This window comes from Cyanistes caeruleus, chromosome Z (genome assembly GCF_971803275.1).
Source record: "Cyanistes caeruleus chromosome Z, bCyaCae1.hap1.1, whole genome shotgun sequence".
Taxonomy (NCBI): domain Eukaryota; kingdom Metazoa; phylum Chordata; class Aves; order Passeriformes; family Paridae; genus Cyanistes; species Cyanistes caeruleus.
Window position 1 is genome coordinate 53,066,290 of NC_141732.1, and position 25,232 is coordinate 53,091,521.

Below are 25,232 nucleotides of genomic sequence, written 5' to 3' on the forward strand. Positions count from 1 at the left end.
CCCCTGCTAGGTGCAGAAACGTGGATCAACTCAGTCACCATAAGGATTTAACATCATAGTATAAACACATAAAATGGCATAACCTTTGTCATCTACTTTTTTAATTTACATCTAGCTGTTTATGTAAGCATGTCCATTTGTAATTTAATATGTGGAATGTGCTCCTTTTAATTTGCTAATATTTGCCTGAAGTCATTGATAAGGGTTAGGGCTGGACAGTTTTGAAACTCGAGCAGAGAGGTGGCATTTGGTTTGTGTGCTGTGTAAGACTGTTTGTGTTCTTGCAGTGGAGCCCAAGGAGAATACACAGGCTTGGCTGCGATCAAAGCTTACTTAAATGCCAAAGGAGAGCGTCACAGAACCGTAAGTGTCACTACTCATGTGGGGAAGTGTTGGGTGGGAAGTGGAGAGTTGATTCAGCAGATGGGACTCTCCTAGAGAGAAGTTAGGTTGTGTATCATCACCTCTGATAGGCTTTCAGTATTCCATGCTTCCCACATAGATCCTTGGTTAACATCTTAAAAGTTTTTACAGTGAGAATGAGACAGGGCACTCCCTGGAAGGGTGATTGTACTGAGTTTGGCTAGGGTGGACTTAACTTTCTCCACATGAATTGTGGAGGAAGCACTGTTCGTAACACAGAGATCTCTTGGCTCATAGTGAACAGTGCTTTCACAGTGTCAAGGCTTTCTCTCTATGCCCCTGTCCTGCCCCTGTCCTTTCCCAGCAAGGAGGCTGGGTGTCAGCAAGGTGCTGGAAGAGACACAGCCAGGACAGCTGACCCTGGCTGTCCAAAGGGATGTTGATAATGGCATCAACATTATCATGTTTTTGCTTAACAACAAAAGCTCAGGGAAAGTCATGCTTGTGGCATTTTAATTCCCAAGCAACCATTGCACATGCCGTGTGGCCAGACATGGGAAGTCAGGAAGGAGGGAAGGAAATTGAGATATGTTTATAATTTCATCTAACGCCTCTCACTCTTGAAAGGTGATGAACAGTTCTTTCATGTTTACAGCTGACATATCATGTGTTAATTCCAGAATTATTTATTCTATCCTTTTCCATCCTCATTTCCTAGCTGGATTCCAGTTATTTGCCCATCCTTCTCAAAAAAGCCATTTTATCTTTGGTTATCTTTAAAGCTTCTGTATTCCTTTTACTTTTTTCTCTTATTTCCCTTTCTAGTTTTTGATGCAGTTGCTTCTTTTTCCCACCTAAACGATGAGATCTTTTAGTAGCAGTAGGTTCAAAGCTAAGGATCACAATGGTGGGTTGTTAAGATGTGTTTTCTCGTGTCATTCTTTGGATCTGTCTGCCTCCAGTGGATGTATACTGTTTTGAAAGCTGCCCCTCAGTACTGTGGGTCCTTTTCTGAACTCTGCAATCAGTTTCTTTAGTGACCTGGGGGGTTTTTGTATTAACAGGATATTTGGCATTTCACTGTGTGTCTCCATAATAAACACAATTATGAGTAATTTTAAATGTTAGGAAACCAGCACAGATTTTTATAATATTCTATTAGGATGGCCTTTCCATACAGTGAAAACTGAGTATTTTTATTGCTTTAACATGTATTCATGAAATACATATGTACCTTCCCACTCAACCCACTGGAAGTTAGTTTAGGAACATTTTTCGAGATCATGTCAAAAACTTCTTGGAAATCTGAGACTGCTTAGGTCTTCTTCATTCACACACCCATAGAGCTGGCTTTCAACAGTAGGAAAAAAGTCCTTAGTGCAATAGCATACATGTCCTTTGAACCTGATTTTATCCTTAGCTTTGGGACTCATTTGCCTTCTCAAAATGGAAGCGATGCTGTTCTGGCCTGCTGGGAACTATTGCCTCTATGTGAGGCTGGCATTCACCTAAAACTGAATGTTAGTGTTGTCTTCTTTGTTTCTTTGTTGCATCCAGATCACATTAAACCTATTAGAAGGCAGCCGCTCTTTACAGTCACAAACCCTGTTTTGAGTAGTTTTACTTAGCAGGAAGTGAAATTAGGTTAAAACTTCCTTCATTGTAGAGTTGTCTTCTGATTGTCTACATATCATCTGCCATTTCTTATTCTGTGCAAGATCCTCAAGCTTCTCTGGGTGTCTGTGGCTCCTTCTGTGGTCTGGAAGTACCCAGAGGTGAACTGCACAGGAGAGCCTGGGGGCTGCTTGCTCTTTACTCACACATTACAGGTTTCAAATGTTACAGGAAAATCATGATACTTCGGGAAAGAATAAAAAGGAATAAGAAAATAAGAATGCCCACAAAGTGTTGGCCTTTCAATTGAAGTGCTTCTTTCTCCTGGGCTGGAGACAGTAAATTTTACCAGCAGCTCAAGGTTCTCAAGGTTGGCTGTGTTTGGATTTGGTGCCCTCTTGTGGGAAAAAAGTGTGGGCATGAAGTGACGGCTCACATCCCTGCCTTTTTGTGTGATCAGTGATGTCTGCACCAGCAAGCCTTGGTGGCCATCTGGAGCCGCTTTACATTTCAGCTATGCGGACAAAATGGCTACAGACATGTCACAGTGCTTCCTGGCGCTGGTGCTGCCGTCCCTGGTGTGTTCCTGGTGTTCTCAAACATTCACATTTGTCTCAGCAGCACTGTGGATGGTAGAGTTCCGTGAGCCATCATGAAGTTACTCAGGAAAAAAAAGTAAAAGACTTTCTTTTTTTTAATTTTCTTTTTTAGATTTATTGTCTTTAGAAAGGGTGGAATTCCTAAAAAATATCTGGAAATATCCTGACACGTGCACCATTTTCCTGTGATTAATAAGAACCTGCATTTATTTAAGTAGAAAAGTTTCTTTTTTTTTATTTTTTCCCTCTTTTAATGTTAACTGTACAGAGCATACAAATAGCTCTGAGTTTCTCATTTATAGCCAAAATATTTAGGTCTGAATTTTCGTTTTGAATAGAATACAGAAAAAAATGCTTTGGAAGCCAGAAGAAATTATGGAAATTTGGAATTAGGCAGTTTTTCCTTTCAAGTCATTGTACATATGGAGACTGGTAACTGTAAAAAAAAAAAAAAAGAAGTGTTTTACAAAAAGGTGGGGTGAGACAAGAAGATTTTAAATATGAGTATCTGAAATAATATTCTGGAATTGCATCCCTAAATATGATTGTGCAGCAAATGAAACTTTGGTAATTTGGTAATAAACTACACCTGAATGGATTTTCTTTAAAAATTTATTAGCATGGTTCAGCAAAAGCATAAATTTGCTGGTACCATCAGGATTTCCTTTCAAAATTTTGATGATGATTTGTAGCTGAGTGTAGACCATATAACATTAAGATTTTATTAACCAGTTATACTTTAGGCTCTGTTTTTCTTTCTCTTCCAAGGTTTGCCTTATTCCTAAATCTGCTCATGGTACTAATCCAGCAAGTGCACAAATGGCAGGGATGAAGATTCAGCCAATTGAAGTGGATAAAAATGGGAGTATTGATATTTCTCATTTAAAAGCAATGGTGAGTATTTCATTATCTTTGATTTTTCAAGGAACACTTCTTCTCTGAAGGTAATAGCATTGGCAGCTGAATCACATTTTTCTACAAGAGAAAATAAAGCAATAAGAGTGAATATATGTTTCAAAAGGATAAATAAAATGTTTTTCTTTTTTTTTTTTTCTCACTCAGACACTAACCATGTGACACTTGTGAGATTTCTTTTATTTTGGGGATCTTTGGTGCAGGATCTACTCAAAGAGTCTTTTTACACAGTAGACTCTTTTATAGCAGACCCTTTTGGTCCACAGCTAATACTGGAAATGAACAAGCCATGTTCATGAATGTGAAGCATTTGAAACTGCATTTCAGCCTTCTTTTAGCGAAGTTCAAGTCCACCTCTGCCGGGGAGGGTGTTGCTAGGCAACTACATTTTTTCTCTTTTTTAAAGTATATTGGCTGCAGGTGAATCTTGCAATGCAAGGGACTAGCAGAACACATTTCCACGTTTGAACAAACTTTTATAGAACTCTATTGCTGAAAGCAGGGGGAATGGTCATTATTTCACATTAACTTGAAGGCCAGATACTTCATTTGGTTGTCTGAAGGTCCCAGAAGTGAGTACTTTTTATATATACATAGATAGATATACAGATACATAGATATACAGATATATATATATACACACAGAGATATACATATTTGTATCTATATTTACATTTTAATACTGCCTTCTTCCCTGATTTAAAATCCTTATTTATTCAGAAATCACTCCTTTTCCATAGGCATGGCTGAAGGAAGGACTCCAGTATCCTTTGCTGTATAAGTACTTTGACTGTCTGCTGATGGGGCTTGCTTCCCACCCACTCTTTCTTCAGCTGTACTGTTTTTGTAAAATCTTGAGAAGCTTTAGGAGGCTTAGTGACTTTTTTTCCTCTCCCCTCCAGGTGGACAAGCACAAGGAGAACTTGGCAGCCATCATGATCACATACCCTTCCACCAATGGTGTGTTTGAAGAGGAGATTGGAGATGTGTGTGACCTCATTCACAAACATGGAGGCCAAGTGTACTTAGATGGAGCAAATATGAATGCTCAGGTACAAAACCTAGGCAGATTTATTGCTACTGGGAGTCCTTGGAATAAAAATAGCACAGCAGTACTCAGTTCAGACCATAACACGGCTTCCATGCAAGATGGCATAGTATTTGGGGGATGATGTGAGATTTCCAAGAACAGTAATAAAAATTAGATGGTGGAAGTAATTCACTTTTATTTGGTTTTGCCCTGAAATGTGTCATAAGTTTTATGACTTGTTCACTGAAATTGGGTTAGTCTGCTTACCCTTTATCAAAGACATTATTTACAGATGTAATTAAGAATTCCTAAAACAAAAGGATATCGTTCTTGCTTATGATAAGCAAGAACTATGATGCTTATTTGCATGAAGTTCTTGCATCATGATAAAGAAAAAACATGGAACACACACCAACTTTTTCAACCTGTTCTCCTTGCATTTAGTAATAGTCTTGAATGGCATATGAAGAATGTCTTGAAACAGAGTATTCCCTTGACAGGTTGGTCTGTGTCGTCCTGGAGATTATGGATCTGATGTCTCTCACTTAAATCTTCACAAAACCTTTTGCATTCCCCATGGAGGAGGAGGACCTGGCATGGGACCTATTGGAGTGTGGGTATCTCTGTATTAGCCTTTTCTTAACAAGTAAACAAACAAACAAATCTATCTATCTATCTTAGTGAATCTTGTTTGGGTGTTCACTTCAGTACAGAGTCGTGGATGGGAGAGGTGTTATATTGGTTGCAAGCATCTGTCCTTTTCCAGCACAGTCATGCACTAATCTCAAGCATGCTGGTGTTCACCTGTATCCCCAAACCCTGGCTTCCATGTTGGCCTTCCAGTGTGTGTGGTAAACCTCACTCAGCAATCTGTTTCCTGAGTAAGAGATGGACTTTGAGGGCTGAAAGTACTGCATGTAATCCAGAGCACAGAAGTGCTACACAAGCTGTGTGAATCTATCCTATGGAGCATTTGTATTTCCTTAAAGGAAGATAATCTTACTAGTTTAAAGAAAGTAATTTTTATTTGGATAACTCCATTACTGTCTTGTGATAGGTTGAAAACTGAATGCCCTCCTCCACTGGCACTAGTTGTGATAATAAACTTTCTTTTGAAAAAGGCATAGATCAGACTTCCTAGAGGACTGTGTTTGGAAGCAAGGTCAAGAGAAACTACTGCTGAAGCTGTCCAGATATGGTAACACAGGAACACACATCTAAGCTCTAAAATCACTGTTTTTGTTTTAGGAAGAAACATTTGGCTCCCTACTTGCCTACCCACCCTGTGATCAAAATACAGACGGATAAGGATGCATGTCCCTTGGGCACTGTCAGTGCTGCACCTTGGGGTTCCAGTGCTATATTGCCAATTTCCTGGGTGTATATCAAGGTGTGTAGACTTCTGTAAGGAATCAGCTGAGGTTCTGTTTCTCTCTCAAGTCCAATGACCACTAGAACCACATGAACAGGTTTAAGAGCAGCTAATTGTGAGATGTGAAATGCAGTGAAATGAAGTGACTGCAGTACAGTTACAGGTTTTTTACATCCATCAATTCTACTTCTTTTATAGAAGGACAATGTTGCCATGAGAAAGAAGAGTTAGACACAGGGGTTGTCCTGATGTCCTACCTCTTGTCTGTAATAGATCTTGAGATAAGTGGATACCAGAGAGAAAACTGTAGTCAGGCTTTCACTTTCTGACATTGAAGTTTTCATGTTTAAAAGCTGCCTGGTAATTATTGTTCCCCCAAGAGTATTTTTAATTGTATGTTTCAGTATTGTTATATTTGACATCTATGTGACATTCAACTTCACAATATCCTGAATTCCAGAGGAGTTTGAAAACTGAACTTAGTTTTGGTTTTACATGTGAAACACCTTGATCATTATCTATGTGATTTGTTAATCCCTTGCAATTTAATGATAAGCCAGCAAATATTTGGCTACATGTATATTTAGCCAACTGAGATGATTGTAGATTCAAATTCTACTTGATAAAGGGTTTGCGGGGGCTCCTGAGTTACATTTAACCCTTCCAGTGACAGAGTTGGGGAAGAGTAAACCTAGGGGCAGTGTCATTCAGAGCACTTTGTTGCCAGTTTGATACACTTAACCATGGGAATTTCCTCTGCTGGGGAAACCAGCTCTCCTGGAATTCGAAATGACCAAATATGAACTGGTGCAATTTCCATTTTCAGCTGTGGGTTAGAATAATTTCTGACTCCCATTACAGCTGGTTCCCATTACAGAATATTTTATCCATTAGAAATTTTTAAGGGGATTGGTTTTCTCACAGTGCAAAATGTCATTTATTTATATTATCCCACCTAAATTTCTCTAGAAAGTCTTGCTTTGAGATGGAGACAGGCAGCCTGTGCCTTTTGACACTGTGTTCTCAATTTTTCTATTCAGTTCAAAGCTTCTCAGTTTGAGGGACGGTTTGGGTCATTCATTTGTGGACTTCAAGCTAAACCTCTTACACAGTGGACACTCTCATAAACAACATACACCAGAGGTGCCCTCAGTCAATATCCAGTGCTTTTCTGTGAGTGTTGTGTGGAAAAGTGCAACAGCAGAGTGACTGCCTCAGAACAAGCCAGGTGCACTGAGGTGCTGCTCTCTGTCATGCAGGACCACACTTAGCTCGTTTTAGACTGGGTTTAGATCTGTTTCTTCATGTTATTTTTCTTTCAGACAATGGGAGCAAAGGGTCTGAAGCATGCTTCTGAGATTGCTATACTAAATGCAAATTACATGGCAAAGAGGCTAGAGAAGCACTACAAAATCCTTTTCAGAGGAGCAAGAGGCAAGTATTGGATGATTTTTTTCTTCTAACAGGCTTTTTTTTTTGCCTCATGTAGAAGTTGGCTTGCAACATGGTTGCTTTGGGGGTTTTTTTGTGGCTACATGGCTGTGTGACCACTGATTCCAAACTTCTCTTGATGTTGCTCACAAGGCTGTCACAATAACCTGCCACACTTCTATGAATGTATTATGTATTGCAGTGAGACTGAGATACTTGGAAATAGAAGAAAAGTAATATCTGTTTGTAATTAGAAAAAATTATACCAAAGGTAGAGTTAACCATTAGATTGTTCTCCTTGAAATTTAATGGCAGATTAATGAACGTTAGAAAAAGGAAAAACAACCAAGCTGAGACTTCCAAATTTCCATAATCAATGATGCAACTATTTAAGAACTGGAAGTAATTTTTGGACCTGTACTTCCCCTTGCAGACTTCCTCTGAAAATAAATCCCACCAAGCTTCCCTCATTTCTGCTCCTTGTTCACTTTTGTGAGATGATAGAATTCCCTTGGTATGATACTTTAGCTACATTCTGGTTCCCTACTTTGGCTCTCCAGTCTTGCAACAGGACAGAAGTAATGAAGGAGAGATGAAAAAATTATTGTGATAGTATCAGAACTATCAGAAAATTTATTTTCCTTGTTTAAGCTGAACAGTGTCAAAAAATGTTTGAGTATGTATATTATTCTTATATTACATATATTATTCTTAAAATAGATATATCTTAAATTTAATGATGTACACCTTGGCTAAAGCTGCAAGTTGTACTTTATTAAAAGTGAATGAAAATTGCAGATTTTGAAGGCTTTAACAGTGTAATGGAAGGTTCTCTAGAATCATGGATATTGGTACAGACAACTTTTGTGTTTAGCCTCTCTATAACACTAGATTTGAGCTTTGCTCTGGCATAAGATAAAACTGATTATCTTGATTAATTTAAGATAGCCTAAGACCCAAATGGTGTTGGGCCTCTGACAAATCAAATTATTTTTTCAGAGAACTTGTAAATTATAGGAGCTACTTTGACCACTCATTCCTAGTTCTGATCTTGTAAATGAGGCCTCTTCTTAATGTGATGTGGGATTCAAAGGGCCATTCTTCAAAAACTGAGTTGCATATCTCTTACCTGATAATTTCTCAGATTTGAGGTTTTGCCCAAGTGGATATTTCTGAGTTTGTCTTTTTGCCATGTTCTCCACAAAACCAGTGGGAATAGACAGCTTAGTAAGTTGCATTGTTCTATTAAGTAAACCTAGTGTTCACCTTTTCACTTACAGGTTACGTAGCCCATGAGTTCATTTTGGATACAAGACCTTTCAAGAAAACAGCAAACATTGAAGCTGTAGATCTTGCTAAAAGGCTTCAGGATTATGGTAAGTCAAATGTCTATTCTGTAAAATAGCAGAGCAAGTGAAAATTTTCTAAATTTCTTCTAGAGGGAGACACTAACATTCTGGTTCTGTGCTTATGGATCTGAATCTGTCACAATTATTTCAGGCTCCCTCGTGTTCTTTAAGGGCTTGGAGAGATATTTATATTTACCTAGTTGTAGGTCTTCTGCAGCCTCTGCTGCTACTTCACAGTTCTGTAAACTGCCCCATCAAATTACTGATTACAAGTCTCAGCTGTTTGGAGCCAAGTGTGTTGGAGCCAAAACCTTAATAAGATTCCAACAAAGCAAAACAAAACAGGAAAAAATGAAACAAAACAAAAAACCCAAACCAAACAAACATACAAAACACCAAAAACCAAACAATGTTTTGTACACATGCTCTTAAGGATCTGATTGTGGATGCTTCTTGGCTGCCATACAAGAGGACCCATTGAACTATTTGATCCTATAAAACTGTGCTTCTAATGAATTTTCATGAAAGTTGTTAAAACCCCAACCAGTAATACCTCTTCAGTGAAATAATCCAAATCCTAATTGTGACACTATAAAACCCCACCCTTCCTATTCTAAGAGAGCCTTAAATATTGTGCACCACTTTAAACAGACTTTTCAGTAGGTATAGACGTGTTAGGTAAGTATATTAAAGCTCCTTTCTAATAAACTGTTACATTAAATCAGTGTGTAGCTCTGTTGTAAATAATACAACAGTGCTAAAAATGAAAATACTTGAAAAGTCTATCTACCTCTGAAGTACAGTGCCAACACTACCAGTGAGTTCAATCCTGTACAGATTTTTGTAGAGAAAGGACCAAATCTGTGAATCTGCTGATTGCTAATGCATGTATTATCTCATACCCTATTGCCAGTGACTGATTTCTGCTATTGTCACCAGGTTTTCATGCTCCAACCATGTCCTGGCCAGTGGCAGGGACACTTATGATTGAACCTACAGAGTCTGAAGACAAAGCAGAGCTGGACAGATTTTGTGATGCAATGATCAGCATTCGGCAGGAAATTGCTGAAATAGAGGAGGGCAGGATGGACCCCCAAATTAACCCACTAAAGGTAAAATGGCATGTAGAGCAAGGTACCAGCATCAGCCTAACCCTTGAGACTGCAGAATCCCACTTCCTGGTCTTTCAGTACTCTCAAAAGTAATGGGGCACAGCACTGAACACAAGACTTTCTTGAGAAAACTCCAACTTTTTCATAATTTGAATTTTGACTTTTTCAAGTGAGAAGTCAGGCCTTTGCTGTCAGAGGAGAGAAAGTTACTTTCACAAGCACTTAATTTCTATTTCAAGGCCATTTCAAAGTAATGGAGGAGAGATGCTTATTTCACTGATTTAAGAGAGAAAGTGGAATGACCGTAACATTAATAGTAGAATAAAGACTGAATTAATTATTTTAGCAATGCAGCACAGAACTGATATCAGCTCAAGTTCTGTTCAACTCTTTCAATGCTGTGCAGACTTTTAAGTTTAGTGAAAAGCCAAAAGCATATTCAAGTATTGGATAGCATCTTTAGGCAAACTGAAAAAAAAAATCCAAATATTGACTTGCCTCCTGGTTTAAATCTGCTTTTTTTCCCCCAGATAAACAGTGTTCTCTGGACAGTAATTATTAATGATGTAATGTGAATTTGAATAAGGCTTTGCACTGATAAGTTAACTAAATTCAGTAACTTCTTGTTCTCAACATGTCTTGTTTCTTGTAGATGTCACCACATACTCTGAACTGTGTCACTTCTTCCAAGTGGGATCGTCCCTACTCCAGAGAAGTGGCAGCATTCCCACTGGTGAGTACATAATGGGAACGTGGTGGTGTGGTAATACATAAATATGCTTTGTGCTCTCTAGTTTCTTGGTCAGTTGGAGATGAAGTAATGTGGTAAGAATGAAAACTTCAGAGCCATTTTATTGTTGCTCAGTTTTTATGTGTGTGAGCTCTACCACAGTTTCATTTAGTTTTTAAAGACAAGGAAAGAAGATCTTAAAAAAAAAAAGTCTCTACACATAGGTGCAGACTTGGATTTCTCAATCCTAACACATCAACGCTGAATATTCATTCCCGTTGGAAACAGCCTATTCATTTCTGATATACTGCACCAAGGGCTCTCAAAACAGAGTCCCATGTGCTGACATTCAAAGCTTTGCTCAGAAGAGCTTGCACAAGGTGAGCATGAGGAAAGCAACACCAGTGTGGACTTGATGCAAGTTAAGGTCAGATTGGAGCTGGACTGTGATGCCAGACTTAATTGCTTTCATAGTCATAGAAGCTAAATGTACATGTAACCAACCTTTCTGCTCTGAAACTTAATTCCAAGTATTTTAATGATACGTGCTGTTTCAAATAGTAAGAATTCAGCTACACCACCATTCTGCTTGCCTTTAAGCATTATATTGTAATTATACTGAACAGCACAGCAGTGTCCCCTGCTTTTCCTTCATTCCTATCTGAAAGCCAGTTGTTCAAAGGATATGAAAGTTTTCTTTAATCTCATAAAGCTCCTTCTTTGCAAGCATGTGTTTGAGGACATTATATTTTTTTTAAAAATCCAGGCATTCTTTTAACTGTCACTTCTATTATACATGCTTGTTAACTTTCAAGGACTGCAAATAGATTTGAAGGATGACTTCACCTAAAAAAGTCACTTTCAGAGCACTTGTAATTCTTCAAGCTCCTAATGTCTATTAAAATTTTGAAGCTTTATTTGGTGGAAAAATTAAGATGGTTGGATTTGTTTATCTCTCTTAGCCATTTGTGAAGCCTGACAGCAAGTTTTGGCCCACAATTGCTCGCATTGATGACATATATGGGGATCAACATCTGGTTTGTACCTGCCCACCAATGGAATCCTATGAATCTCCATTTTCTGAACAGAAGAGGGCATCTTCCTAAGACTACTTCCAGCTGCCTGCATTTTTGACTCCATCAGAATGGCCCTTTCCTGATTTTCTGGGGATATTTATATTGTGTATATTTTGAATGATCACCATGTTTGTTCATTGAACCACTGCTCAGTTAGAATGTAAATACAATCAGTACGTCAGGTGTAAACAAAATGTGATTGTTACACAGCAGTTGATGTTGGAAGTTGCCTTGATTCATCATTTTGTCTGTTCTGTGTTACAGTTTTAACAATTAACACCCAATTTGCAAAGTGGCATAGAAGATACAGTAAAAAAAGTAGAAAATATGCCGATATGTAAGGCAATACTAATAAATATTAACTGCAGGAGTAATTGTTCATATTTTGTAAAAAAATGATGAAGTAGATTTTAAAATTTACTTCACCTATTACCACTAACTAGCATTGCTAGTATTTCATACTGATTTTTTACCTATCAGTATTAGTACTCTAATAAAATTGTGAGAATTTTAAATGCTGTCATATTTTGGATTTAAACTTTTCGGCTGGATTTGTCCAACAGAGCAGTATGAAATTATGGAGCTTAAGTTCTGACTTGTGACAATTGCCACAATTGCCAATGTGACAATTGCCAGCAATAAACTCAACACAAAGGAAAACACTGTCAGAGATTAATATTTAAATAAATCTCTGATTTTTTTAGTAAGCCAGAATGATACATTTTACCAAGCAGTAACAAACCTAATCTTGTTTTATATCACATCATTTTTTTTTCTTAGTAGTTCCCTCTAATCCTCCCTTATTCTGGAGAAGGCATAAAAGACCACTGTAAACTGCTCAGTATTACTTAAATCTGGGATAAAAAATGTTCTCTTTCCAGTTTCTCAAGTCTCTCTCTGGCACTTTTTTATATAGAACACACATTTTGCTCTACTTTATCTACAGCTTGTGTAAAAACTGATTCACAGCTTAAGCTGTGGCCCTCCAAGAACACCAACAGCACCGAGACCACAGCCCTCCTGTAACACACAATGTCACATTAAAGCACGCAGTAGCCAGAGCTCAGACCTTAAACAGGAGCCTTTTCCATCATGTTCCAAATCAAATTTACATAAAACCAATCCTCCCACTAGTTACACAGTCAGACCTCTGTGCTACAAGCACATTTGAGAGGAACCTCCCCAGTCCATGTAAAGTTGTCTGTTTGATGTACATGAGCGCCCCTGAAGAGACAAAATCGTGCAGTCACATGAAGCACAGTTTTGGTGAATTAGGAAACAGGCACTTGACAAACACCAAGACCACAGAAAAGGATCACAGTTTTGCACCTTACAACCACCCACCACTCAGCCTCTTCTTGAAGACCTACATGAACACTCAGCCTAGGAAATCTGAAGTGACACAAATGAGGCTAGTATTCACAGCAATATTTTAAATACTATAAATTTTGTGTCTTTTACAGTTAAAAGTTTTGGGACTGCAACTTTTTCATTACCTACCTTATGACTTCAGTGGGGGGCTTTACACAAAGAGACTGCAGATGATAGCAGACGGGAATGGCTTTTATTAAAGGAAAGTCAGGCCAGATACCAGCTTTTCTGTGAAAAGCTGTACCTACATCCTAAATCACCTTAATATGTAGTGAAAAAAATCAGATTTTTTTTACTCTAGAATTCAGTATGAAAAGGGTGTCTTTCAGTAGCTATTGATATAGTACTAAGGATGTAAAAAATTATGAAAAGCCACTGCAGACTTATAATGTGAGGAAAGGACAGTCTTTCTCTGCTGCCACTCTAATTCCCCAGTCTTAACACGCTACTTTAATGTTTGTCAAAAGCAGTTTAATAAACTTGACTGTGTCACTGAAAAAATGTATTAAAAATTGGTCTACATGTTTTTGTATAAAGCAGATAACTTCCCAAGTTGTCAGTTGACCTCCAACTGACAAAATTTATCTTGTGAATTAATTGGTAAAATCTATCCAATGGAAAACAAAGCATGAAAGTATTTTACAGTACTCAACTAGAAGGTTGAAAGCCACAAGTCTTATGAGCTTACCGCACAGATGCAAAGGTGAAATCACATTATTCACTCCAGAAAATACTCAGCTACCTGCAGCACTGTAGGCCACAGGCTGTCAATGCCACCACAGTGCCTACAGAAGGACTTTGACTCACCCACCTGACCAGCCACCATGCAGCAGACCCACAGCTCCCAGCTGTGTCAACAACCCTGTGGCATGACAGGCAGGGCTCCCACACGCTCTGGGACATGGACAGAGCACTGACTGCTACAGCCTGTGAGAGAGTCCATGGGTATCAACATCACCACTGGATCTTGGTTTGGACTTGTTTGCCCTTTTTGAAAATCAAGTGTTCTTTTCATTGAGAAATGAGTGAAGGAATATAAAGCCTCACACCTGAAAAATAAGGCCACCTAAGGAAGGCATTTAGTAATCTGAAAAATAAATTCTGTAAAAATCTTATGACTTAATTAAGTGGTTAACAGTAAAAACAAAACTAGCAAATCTTCTGAATCATAAAATATTTAATAAGGTATATCTTGGGGGCGGGGGGGAATATATTGTATATAAAATTTCAGATCACAATATGACGCGATTTGAACCTTCTCCAAGCTAGCACTGCCTTTAATGCTGTGTAGATGTATTGCCACTGATACAAGACCTACTAAAAGCATACAGTTTAACTAATACAGAAGTGGCTTTTTTTATATGAACTATTTTTTACACAACTAGAGTGTCTTGAATACCCTCTTTAAGTGCAAAAAACACAGATCACTTTACACTAATGCAGCAACAATGCATTCATATTGTTCTGATTAGTCATTAGTAGTCAACTTGCATAAGATACAAGAAAAGCACAATGAAGCTCACAAAAATAGACTAAAAATCAGCCCGTTCTTGCAAAAAAATACAGCATAATAGAAGAAAAAGACAAAAAAGGGATTATGCACACCACAGAATTTGCTATTTAATCCAAATGGCTTAAGTGCTGAATCTGTTTCTTTTTCCTGGTTTTTCTTTTGGTTTGGGTTTTATTATTGGGTTCTTTTTTTTTGTAAATGAAACCACATGGACCAGGCACAACTAATATTCAGGAGGCAGTGTGTAGCTATATAGCTAAAACATCAATAAATTTTTTCATCCCCAACATTGTTTAATTGTTTGACACAATTTACTTTCCTCTGTCCTGAGGTAGTTACAAAAAAACAAATCATAAATTAAGCATCAGCTAGGCCAGTAAGAGCTGAGGCTTTTCTTTTTCTTTCCTTCTTTTTTTTTTTTTCTTTCCTTTTTTTTTTCTTTCTTTTTTCTTTTTTTTTTTTCTTTTTTTTATTTTTCCTTCCCTTCCCTTCCTTCTTGTTTAAAAATTATTTGTTAACTGGCCAAAACTACCCTTGATGTTAAAAGACAGCTGAGAAATAGAGTTCTCACAACACCAAGAAAGGGCTATGAGGGGAAGAGGGCTAGCTGCTTCAAAATGTGACAATATATTGAGTCCCATCAAGCTGGCTGGTCCACTGCTGTCTTTCCCATGTTTATCCCCCTCTACTGTCTATAAAGTCACTGGGAGAAGTACAGAAGGGTCTGAGCACATCATCGTCCTTTACTGTAACCCGGAAAGAACTGGTCCAGTAGTGTCTGCAGGATCTTGTTGGGAGCCATGGTGTAGCCCTTCCCCAGGTCATAGCGGCAGGCAGGGCAGGTGAACACTTCGGCTCTGAAGGAGCGCTGTAAACAGCTCTAGGACATACAAAAACAGAGAAGTAAATTGCAACAACTTCCTTTTAGACCCACAGCTTCACCAGCCAAAAATAAGGAATCACTGTAAACCAAAGGCACAGTCTGCTGTGCTACCAGAAAATAGGAAGTCTTCGCCTAGCCCTCTGGTGCCTGATTCCACCCGTGACTAAAATCTCCTAGCAAAAGAGCTCTTCTCTGTGCTGGGATGCAAAACACTGTGCTTGAGGAATTGAATCACTACTGAGGTCTTCCCTTCATTTCCACTGAGGCCTTCCTGTAAGTCACAACCAATCTTCAGCTTCCTTATTGCTTCAGATAGCTCCAGTTTTCCACACCTTCATGTCAAGAGGAAGGTGAATACTGTTTGCATAGCAATCTCCATCTACCTCATCAGAAAACATTCAGTTTAGCCTTACAGATACATGAAGTATACAATCTTTAACATGTTAGTTACTGTCTGTGGGGTCATCCTTACTACCTTACTGCAGACTGTTGAGCATCCTAAATTTTTTAGGGCAGATCTGTGTCCAAAGAGCAACAGCAGCTTACTGTCAAACTATTCCTTACAACTTAAACTGGATGCTATATTGTATTCTCAAATATGCACTGGTATTCAAATACTGTGCTTTCTGAGTTTGTTGCCATTCAACTTCCTCTTCTTTCTTTTTTAATGGTTTTCCAATTTCCACAGTTTTAAATATTAACTTCACAATATTTCTCATGTTTTTCAAAGAGCTATAATTGTTCCATGTGTGTAGGACACACATAACAATGCCCTGATTTTTACTGGAGTGGTATCTTCTTGAACAGTAACCTTGCATTACTGAATACTCTACCAGGATGATAATAGTCTGAGTCCTTTAGGGCCTCAGGCAGAAATACTAGGTATGGTAGGCACCATTCAAATATGCACAATTCAGTGCATGATTCTGTACACACCAGTGCTACAAAATTAGCTCTCGTCCTGATTTGATTCCAAGATCTTTACATTATCTTCAACTGACCAAAATTTTGAGACACATGAGTAATGTAGTGACACCTGTGGCTCTTCTGCCAAACATGAACAATGCCAAGATTAACAAGATAACATAACTTTCTCTGAATGAGCCCGAATAATTTTCTAGGGTTTTTGCCCATCACTCTTTCACAACTCCTAACAGAGAGTTATAAAATTATAAAATCTGATTTTAACTGTATAAAATTAAATCATTGATATTGTGCCAAAATCTAACCTGTGGACCTGACCAATTCCTAATGCACCCCCATTGACCACAAAGGCATGACAGCAATGATAAACCTCACTGATTATGTCAATCAGGAACTGTATGAAACATACTTCAACTCTTTATTACAAAATTAAGGTGTTTACACAGCAAACATTGAATGGAAACTTGTTGCCTGTTTTTGCTCAGAATGTTATACAATTATTATTGTCTTTCTAAAATGCATATGGCTTTGGTGACTGGTGTCTCAGAGCCAAGACAATAGCCTAGAGCAAGGCAGTTTATTCTTACTTTACAGACGTTGTGGAGGCACTCTGTTGTCACTGGCTGGTAAACCAACTCCTGGCAGCAGACACACATAAAGGATTGTTCCAGTTTCTTCAGAAAATTCTAATGTGGAGCAAAGGAATAAAAGAGACAAACTCTATTACAGTTCTCATAAATGCCACTTACTACATAAAGATGATGTACTTCCAGAAGTTCTTAAGTCCTTCATATCTCTGAGCACAGCTTTATAGGAGTAATCAGGAAGCATGTCTTTAATGGCTTAATTTCCCTGCTCTTCTACAAATCGAAGAATTATATAATCAGAGAATGGTTTGGGTTGGAAGGGACCTTAAACAACACCTATTTCAACCCCTGTGCCATGGGCAGGAAATCTTCCACTAGACCAGATTGCTCAGTGCCCCATCCAGCCTGGCCTTGAACACTTAGAGGGATGGGACATAAGTCTCTGGGGAACCTGTCATAAAACTATTTTCTGTATAAACAAAATGTAGTGACTAAAACCATGTTTCTTCATGTCTGACTTCTGATATTAGCACAGCATAAAAATACATTTATTATATCAGATAAAGCATGCTCTCCTGAAAAACAAAAATAAATAAAAAACTACTTTTAACTTCAGTATGGGTTTTGAGCAAGAAAAGGTCTCTATTGTGGAGCCATTAACCCACCCCTCAAGAGTAAATTGCACAACCAAGACTTATTTTCTTGAAATACAAGTCTTACAAATAAAAGTAATGCAAGACAGTCTATATTTAGCAGAAGTTGAACAAACAAATGAAGTTTTAAGAGGGTCTCAAGATTTCTCCAAATAATATAAAGAAAATGCAAACAATAAATATTACACATGCAACAAACATACTGGTCCTTCCTTAAGAGAAGCAAGTACTTCATCCCACAGCTTCTGGTTCATAGAGTCTTCTCTAATCAGCCATTGCTGCTCTTGGGTGAGCTGGAAAGCTTCTCCTTTCCCTCCATCTCCCATCCTCATGGCTTTGGGTGTATTTGTAGGTTCCTCTGTACCTGCTTAAGATGGTGACCATCAGACACAGTAACAACAGTGTTAGTAACAGAAGGGAAAGACAAAATTATTTCTAGAAGGAAACATAGATTAATATGGATTACATGCATGAAATGCATCAAGCTAATTCCTACTCAAATTCATACTGTCCACCTTTGCTTTGGATTGCAGCACACAGTAGCACAGAAGAACATTCATTTTATTGCAGGGCTTAAAAATGAAAAATGCAGTAGAAGCAGTAAAAAGGACTTAGACCCCTGCATTACTACTTAATGAAAGAGCATTTGTTTATCAATTTTCATTAGTAATCCAAACAGATTCACACTTCCACAAAGATTTCATGGCTTAGAAATTGTAATGCAACAGCCTTTGCTAACAAATGCTAAAAAAGTGAAAAAGAAATACCATCATCAATCGGCCTTTTCTGGTTTCCATTACTTTGGCTGGTTGGCTCCTGTTTCACAGTGTGCTTTTTAACCTTATCTTTCTTCTCCTTACTAGCCATGGCTTCCAAATAACCTTCTGGATACTAAAATTAAAAAATACGGATTTAAAACAAAAATCACTGGCATTCAGGAATAACCAAATACCAAAAGGAGTAAGTTCTAAAAGACTTTAGATCTCTTTGATTACATAGTAAAATAATTACAAAATGATTTTAAAATCCCATACGATAAACATTTAAATTAGTACCTATCATTAAGGAAGCACAGTCAAGTTGAAGAACCTAGTCCCTAGTCAGCTGTGTTAAAAAGTGTATCCAAACCTGTGTGTTTACAAACTATATACATCAGGGGGATGATGGCATGCTTTAAAATATACCATTGCATTGCCAAGAATAAATATTACTTCCTCCCATTTTTCCATCTTTCATGGATTCTGCAATGCCAAACTTTCCATGGATCTGCCTAGATCTGTGCCTAAAATACACTATGTATACAAACTACTCAGTCACATGAGGAGAGAAATACATAAAAATGCACAGTTTTTTTGGTTTCTCAGACAGAATCCAGTCATCTGTAGAAAAATTTGTTCCAGCCTAAGAATCACAAAATTGGACACAAATTCTGATTTTCCAATCCATACAGACAAACCAGTTTACTGCTAGGGCAGAAAGCTTCATTCACAGTTCCTTCTCCGAATCCTCAGGATTCTTTCAATTTAGTCTGTAGTGGTTTTTAGTATCAAAAGCTGCCACAGTGAAGTACAAGGAAAAAAAGAGAGCTTTAATTTAACTGATTTCTTCCTCTGGAATCTGTTTACTGGATCCAAGAATAAAAACAACTGCCCTGATAAAAACAGCTGAGTCTTGATGCCAACCTGTACACTTAGACCCAGCTTCTTTGACCGCTCCATTCCTTCTGAAGTCCAAGGTGCAGGCTCAACGTCATCTCTCCTCAGAAGATAGCGCCAAACTAAAAATCCACATTTTCCAATTTCTGGCCAGTATTTGACCACCTAAAGAACAATACAAAATTACTGCCATTATTTTATCACAAGTCAAACACATGCACATCGTCATACTTTAATTGTTCAAGAAGAAATGGCAAGACTGATTTATACATTATTATTATTATTATTATATGCAGAAGTTCTTCCCTCAGCTGTGAAACTTTTGTTCTTCATATAAATACAATGGTCTTAAAAGGCACACTCCTTTGTTTCAGAAACTAAGAAAAACTTGGTTTTGTCTTTAAACAAACAAAAGACTAGGATACAGCTGGAAGAACTGAAGAAATAATGAAATAATATGATTTCAGGAATGAATTTAACTCAATAAGCACATGCAAAGCAACTTACGTATTCAATCTTACATATCCTATTACAGATTATGTTCTATTATCAGTGCTCTGAATAATTTCATTTTGGTTCACTTTGCAGAATAAACTAAAGCTAAAAAGCCATAGAAAAGAAAAGAACTATTTCTTTCAAGTAATAGTGAAGAATTTGCAGTCTAACATATATGAGGCTTTCTAAAACAGATTAAGAGAAATTTTATGTTGTAGAGATCAGAATACCTTGTAAATGCCATCATATCTGTTGCCTTCCTCTGGGGCGTATTTGCTGATCCGTCGTCCTTTTGAACTGCGCACTACTCTAACTGGTTTACCAGCTCTCCAATTCTTTGACTCTGCTCCATTTTTGTCATCCAGTGGGGCATCACAGTTAAGGGCCAGTGCCCTAGAAAGACATTTAAATACTTCATAAGCTAGACTGCTTCACCTAACAGAGTTTTGAGGGTTAACATAATGAAGTCTCATATGTTTCCCTTGCCTAATTTTGGTTTATCAAGCAGCATAGACCATTCAGTATCTTTCTTTAGCAGAATTGCTGGAAAAAAAAGAGATCCACACTAAAATGCATGGTAAGAAAAAAAGATGGCAACACTTAGTATGTTGTCTAGGTTCCAGATGAAAACTCATGTGAAACTGCTAGATAAAACAAACCGATCCTTTTAGACTTAATATTCTTAATTTTAAAAAATAATCCCTTCCTAAACAGCATTAAGGAAATTAAAATTATAACAAAAGGCAAACTTCCCATACTGCTATCCTCTCATCAATAGACTTTAAGGCTTTCCAAGTGTGTACACAGAAGTAATGAATACGAAAAACATATAGAGAAAAAAGTACATAATAACCATTCAAAAAAGCTCTAAGTACCATACCTTTCTCACATGATACATAAAATACCTCAGAGAAGAACTCAGAATCATAGGAGCTAATTAAAGGACAAACAATTCCTTTACCTATAAAGACCCTCTTCTAGAAACCTGGAGCAAGTCAGTATGACCAAGCTGCCATAAGAAACAGTATTTTTACTACCACAGCCTGACTTGAAGGGATTGAAAACTCTTCAGAATCAGCCACAACACAAATGATGGATCTCAAAACAGAAGAAATAATATGGGTTATAAAAAGACATGATAGAAGTATAGAATCCAAACTGTAGAGAACAGTAAGAAACAGGCACACTATGCCAATGTTAAAAATATTTCCCATATGAAAACAAAACTTGCAAAACTATCTGGACAAGCAAAACCAATACAGATTCAACTACATAGAGTCATCATAATCTTCTGAACCAAAGTGCTGGAGAACTTGTATAAAGCTGAGTAAATGAGAGCAGCACATTGTTACTCCATGTGCACTAATGCCTTCACAGCTAAGTAAGTTTTGCCTGTAGCTTTGTCATTTGCTAAGAGGAGAGAAATCCTGACACGAAAGGGTACAGCTTTTAATTCTGTGTCCCAAAACAACTTTGTTCTATTCCCTAAATATGCTTGTAAAGCTCTTGCTTAAACCTGCTTCCATCTTTCTTTCCTCCTTGTTTTTGTTCATTTTGACATCACATGCCTCCTCCCCCTCCCTTTCTCAGCAGCCAAATCAGGCTTTTCCTCTTTCTCCTCTAGACATCTTGAAAGAATCCCTCTCCAGACTGTCTGAGAGCAGCAGAACATATCTAAATGCAGACCTGGCAAACAAAAGTTCTCAATGACTCTCAGCATCCCACAGGTGTTCAGAGGTCACTTGTATAACAGATTATGCTCATAGTAACAGAAAAGGATGGAGTACTCTTTGTTCAGGCCATCTTTTGGCAGACGGGAAAACACTTCAGGCAGATGTCTAATTCTTCCCCCGGACACATGTTCTCTTTCAAGTACCTGTTTCGATAAAGCAGCACCCTAATTCCTTGCTTTTCATAGAAAATTATGATGGAAGAAAGGGCTAGCAAAACAGAAAATATTTCTTTTATCATGGGAAAATGAACATGCTTTCTTCCTCCTTAAATTTATAACTGATTTACCCATGAGAGAAGAAACTGAAAAAAAGAAACATCCAGAATTAGAAAACTTCTGCACAAGTGTTTGACAAACTTCTCATTTAATTAAAACAGAGTCCACTGAGAGTGACTGTAGAACAATTTCAACCAGAAGCATGACTCTAAGCTGCAGCAACCATAGAGCAATGTATTTCACTGAGGTGTGTGTTCCTTTAAAGCTACAAAACATAATGCTTGATAAAATGCCTCTTAGAAGCAGCAGGCAATGCTGTTTATGAACACAGCATGTACAGAAGAGAAAAAATACAGCAAAATGTTAGTTTTAAATTAAAGTGCTACAAGCCAACTCTTTGTTTTGGAATACCTTTGAATTTTATCTTCAAAACTTACCTATTCATGTGTGTTAATGTCTGATCAAATGAATGTTCTCCAATTCTTTTATTGCCAGAAAGATCTCTACCTCCACTCCCAGTGTAAGTGAACTCATCTCCTCGATCCTGTGCAAGAAGATTATCCTTTGGTTTAACGCTCTAAAGTAAAGTAACTCAATTAAAAAAAAAAAAGAAAAAGAAAAAGAAAAAAATGCAACTTCATTTGTTCTATTTACTTAGAGAAAAACTGTAATCCAGGGCATGAAAGACATGTTTTCAATTTCATTGTGCTGTCCTATGGGAGCTGCACCAGCACAGAACTACTGGTATAGATGTAACCTCTTCACCAAAAAATTCTGACTAAAAAAATGCGTGCCTTAAAAAATGCTAGTTTTACATTATTTATAAAGCTATTTTAAGAAAAAAATCTGAAGAAGGGAACATATTCTAGCAAGTAGCTACTTGTTCTTGTTCATTGAGATTACAAGAGCGTCATGTTTGTAAAATATAGAATAATTACCTTGGATGGATCACGTCAGTCACTTCTGCTTGTGCAAGGAGCTCAGTGCTGCCTTATGTACAAAGCTCTAATGGAGGTGCTTTAATGAAATAGTAATCCCAGCTCTTCTGAATCAGTAAGAGTTTAAAATAATTTAGATTTGTATCTTGTAAGCTAAAATAATTCTGTACTATAGTTCCTATGTATAATTTTCATGAAATTGAAGGAAAGTTGATAAAATCTTTTACCATGAGCTATGAAAACAGTCAAAAATCTAAATACACTCATGTAAAGCCTGTATTTCTACTTCCTATACAAAGACTGTCACAGAATTTCATATCACTCCTGGGAAATGAATCTATTTCCAGAAACACATAAATATACAGACAACATATATAGTTAATACATTATTTCTTTGGTGATGTATACTTGGTACACAGCATATAGCAATTTAATAGGAAAATTATGTTTAGATGAATTTTTATAGCAAAATTCTGAACATCTATGCAGTAATAAAATTCAGTCAATTTCTTACCACTATTAAAAGTCTGACATTATTTAGGATCCAGTGCAAGACTGTTACACATATTTCATGACTGACAACAGCAGAAAAAGAGAAAGTTAGAAAGGGAAACACCGCTTGAAGAAGGCCATAGATAAATTACAGAAATTAGGTTAATTTTATTTTGTGTCAGGAAAACCTAGCAGAAATTCAGCTGCATTCTCTGTATATAATAAAATACAAGTGCTATGAAGTTAAAAAGTATACTCAAAACCTAACACAGACATGTATAAACTCTGTGATATGCTTTCTTAAAAGAGTCTACCTACTCTACTAAATAAATCTCTAAAAACCAACAGAAACAGAATGAAATTCTATTAAGGACAGTATATGAAACAACTTTTTAAAAACAACCAGAAAAGAACCATTTACTAAGAAAGGATGTAAAATAAAATTGTATAAGATATCACAGTATTGGAATTTATCACAGAATATGTTTCTTTTTTTCTGTGATTGCCAAGGCAAACACAATGCCCAGATCACACAAGGATGATTCTGATAATTGTATGAACAAGGATGGATTTGCTTCATGTATCACAGTCATTCGAACAAATTGCATTTTGACAATGAATAAGAAGCCTGTGATAAGTTCAGAAAAATGGGAAAACATATCTTGGAAGGTCACAAATCCAGAATGACCTGGGTTTTGTGACAAAGAAAGAAACATGCACATGTTCTGGATGTGGCAGGGTGGGGAGGACTGTTAAGGCAGTTTTTGATATACAAGAAAAATTAAACTGAAACTAGAAGGTGATTTTTTCCCCTCTTCCTAGAACATAATTTTGAGATATATACTGATAGACCCTATATATAACAATGTGGAAAAATATATGAAAGACAGAAACACTTTATATGAAAGCAGGATGGGGAAAATTATTTATAAGACACAACAGGTTCTTGACAAACTTTTGTTTATCAACCATCAGGTTGTTAATAAATCTTCATGAGAAGAAAGTATGAAATAGACTTTTATTTTTTGGCGTAAAAGAAAAAACTAAATCAAGGACAAATTTCTATAGGCTTAAGCAAAAAAAAAAACCCTTGAAGAGACAATGCAGAAATGCAACAGTATTCCTACTTACACACACTTCCATGGAAAATGGGTTAAATGTAAATGGCCTAAAACAAAAGACTTCCAGCATCTTCAAAGAAAAACTGAGTGGTTCTCTGGTGGAAGTCTAACCATAGGCAAACTGAAAACATTGTGCTTGAAGATATCCTACAGATAGAAGACCTGTGTATACATTCTCATCTCCTGAGCATATCCCACATTTCATGGGCTACATTTGCTTCTCTTTAATTATCAAAGTGCTCTATGCATAAATAAACAACTGGAAATCCAGGGAACAAAAATGGGGAATAAAAGGAACAATTATGGTGCACAAATGCTCCATAAATGCTACAGGTCAAGTTACAAGCCTCTTTCAATATCCTCCAATGTAAGGAAGAGTCACTGCTGCCTTATTTTCTGGATGAACTATACTCCCTTTTTTCATATCAGATATATTAGAAAAAAACCAAAAAAGGATTTCAGGGAACAAAGACACAGAGTCCAGAATTGAAGGAAAACATCAGAGACCTTGCCACTGATCTGGGCTGGATGACAAGAAATTGGAGGACATTTGAACTCTGATATAATAGCAATTCTCAAACAGGAGAGGAAGAAAGCTCATATGAACATGTAAGTGCCTGTAGAGAATGGAAATCAAAAATGGCAAGAATTAAGTGATGCACAGACCCAGTGTCTAAAGAGTGGAATAAATGTGGATATGAATGTTCCTATGACAAGCAGGAGTGAAAAAGGGACAATGGTACTCCAGAGACATACTGGGAGACCTACAGTACCTACTTTCATCAGGCTTATGGTGTTTTATTTTTAAAGTGAAGTATAACAGGAATACTCACATCTTATTATTTGGGATTACTGGAGAGTAATGACTCATCAAAACAATTTCTCAAGAACTTTGAGTTCTATCTATAGATAATACAGGATCTTATAACCACCTACAACAACTTTTAACTGAGAGCCAGTATGAGATTGGTAAAGCTACTTTTGTCTGAAGAGGATCAGAAAGCAGAACAGAAGATAACAGTCCAACAGTTAAAGAAAAACGTATGGCAAAAGGAATAATT

General features: G+C 37.2%; 2 protein-coding genes across 8 annotated transcripts in view; one reads left to right on the top strand and one right to left on the bottom strand.

Moving 5' to 3' along the window:
- Positions 1–13,474, top strand: part of GLDC (glycine decarboxylase) — a 41,239-nt gene extending 27,765 nt beyond the window's left edge. Inside the window, exons 16-25 of the mRNA XM_086867890.1 lie at positions 288–363; positions 3,345–3,470; positions 4,394–4,543; positions 5,022–5,134; positions 5,770–5,911; positions 7,216–7,327; positions 8,605–8,700; positions 9,613–9,785; positions 10,438–10,518; positions 11,478–13,474. Coding sequence (XP_086724016.1) covers positions 288–363; positions 3,345–3,470; positions 4,394–4,543; positions 5,022–5,134; positions 5,770–5,911; positions 7,216–7,327; positions 8,605–8,700; positions 9,613–9,785; positions 10,438–10,518; positions 11,478–11,621 — 1,213 coding nt within the window. The 3' untranslated portion in view covers positions 11,622–13,474. The remainder of the gene's footprint in view (positions 1–287; positions 364–3,344; positions 3,471–4,393; positions 4,544–5,021; positions 5,135–5,769; positions 5,912–7,215; positions 7,328–8,604; positions 8,701–9,612; positions 9,786–10,437; positions 10,519–11,477) is intronic.
- A 647-nt stretch (positions 13,475–14,121) lies between these two features.
- UHRF2 (ubiquitin like with PHD and ring finger domains 2) overlaps positions 14,122–25,232 on the bottom strand; it is a 78,893-nt gene continuing 67,782 nt past the window's right edge. For 2 of the 7 annotated variants that reach the window (XM_023943460.2, XM_086867898.1), the window contains 7 exons: positions 22,058–22,164; positions 19,903–20,065; positions 19,205–19,342; positions 18,290–18,413; positions 17,726–17,886; positions 16,870–16,968; positions 14,122–15,355 (listed from right to left, as the gene is read on the bottom strand). In XM_023943460.2, the coding sequence (XP_023799228.2) occupies positions 15,209–15,355; positions 16,870–16,968; positions 17,726–17,886; positions 18,290–18,413; positions 19,205–19,342; positions 19,903–20,065; positions 22,058–22,164 (939 nt within the window). In that variant the 3' untranslated portion in view covers positions 14,122–15,208. Of the gene's footprint in view, positions 15,356–16,869; positions 16,969–17,725; positions 17,890–18,289; positions 18,414–19,204; positions 19,343–19,902; positions 20,066–22,057; positions 22,198–25,232 lie in introns of all 7 variants that reach the window. The other 5 variants (XM_086867895.1, XM_086867897.1, XM_086867893.1 and 2 more) reach the window with 3 other exon arrangements.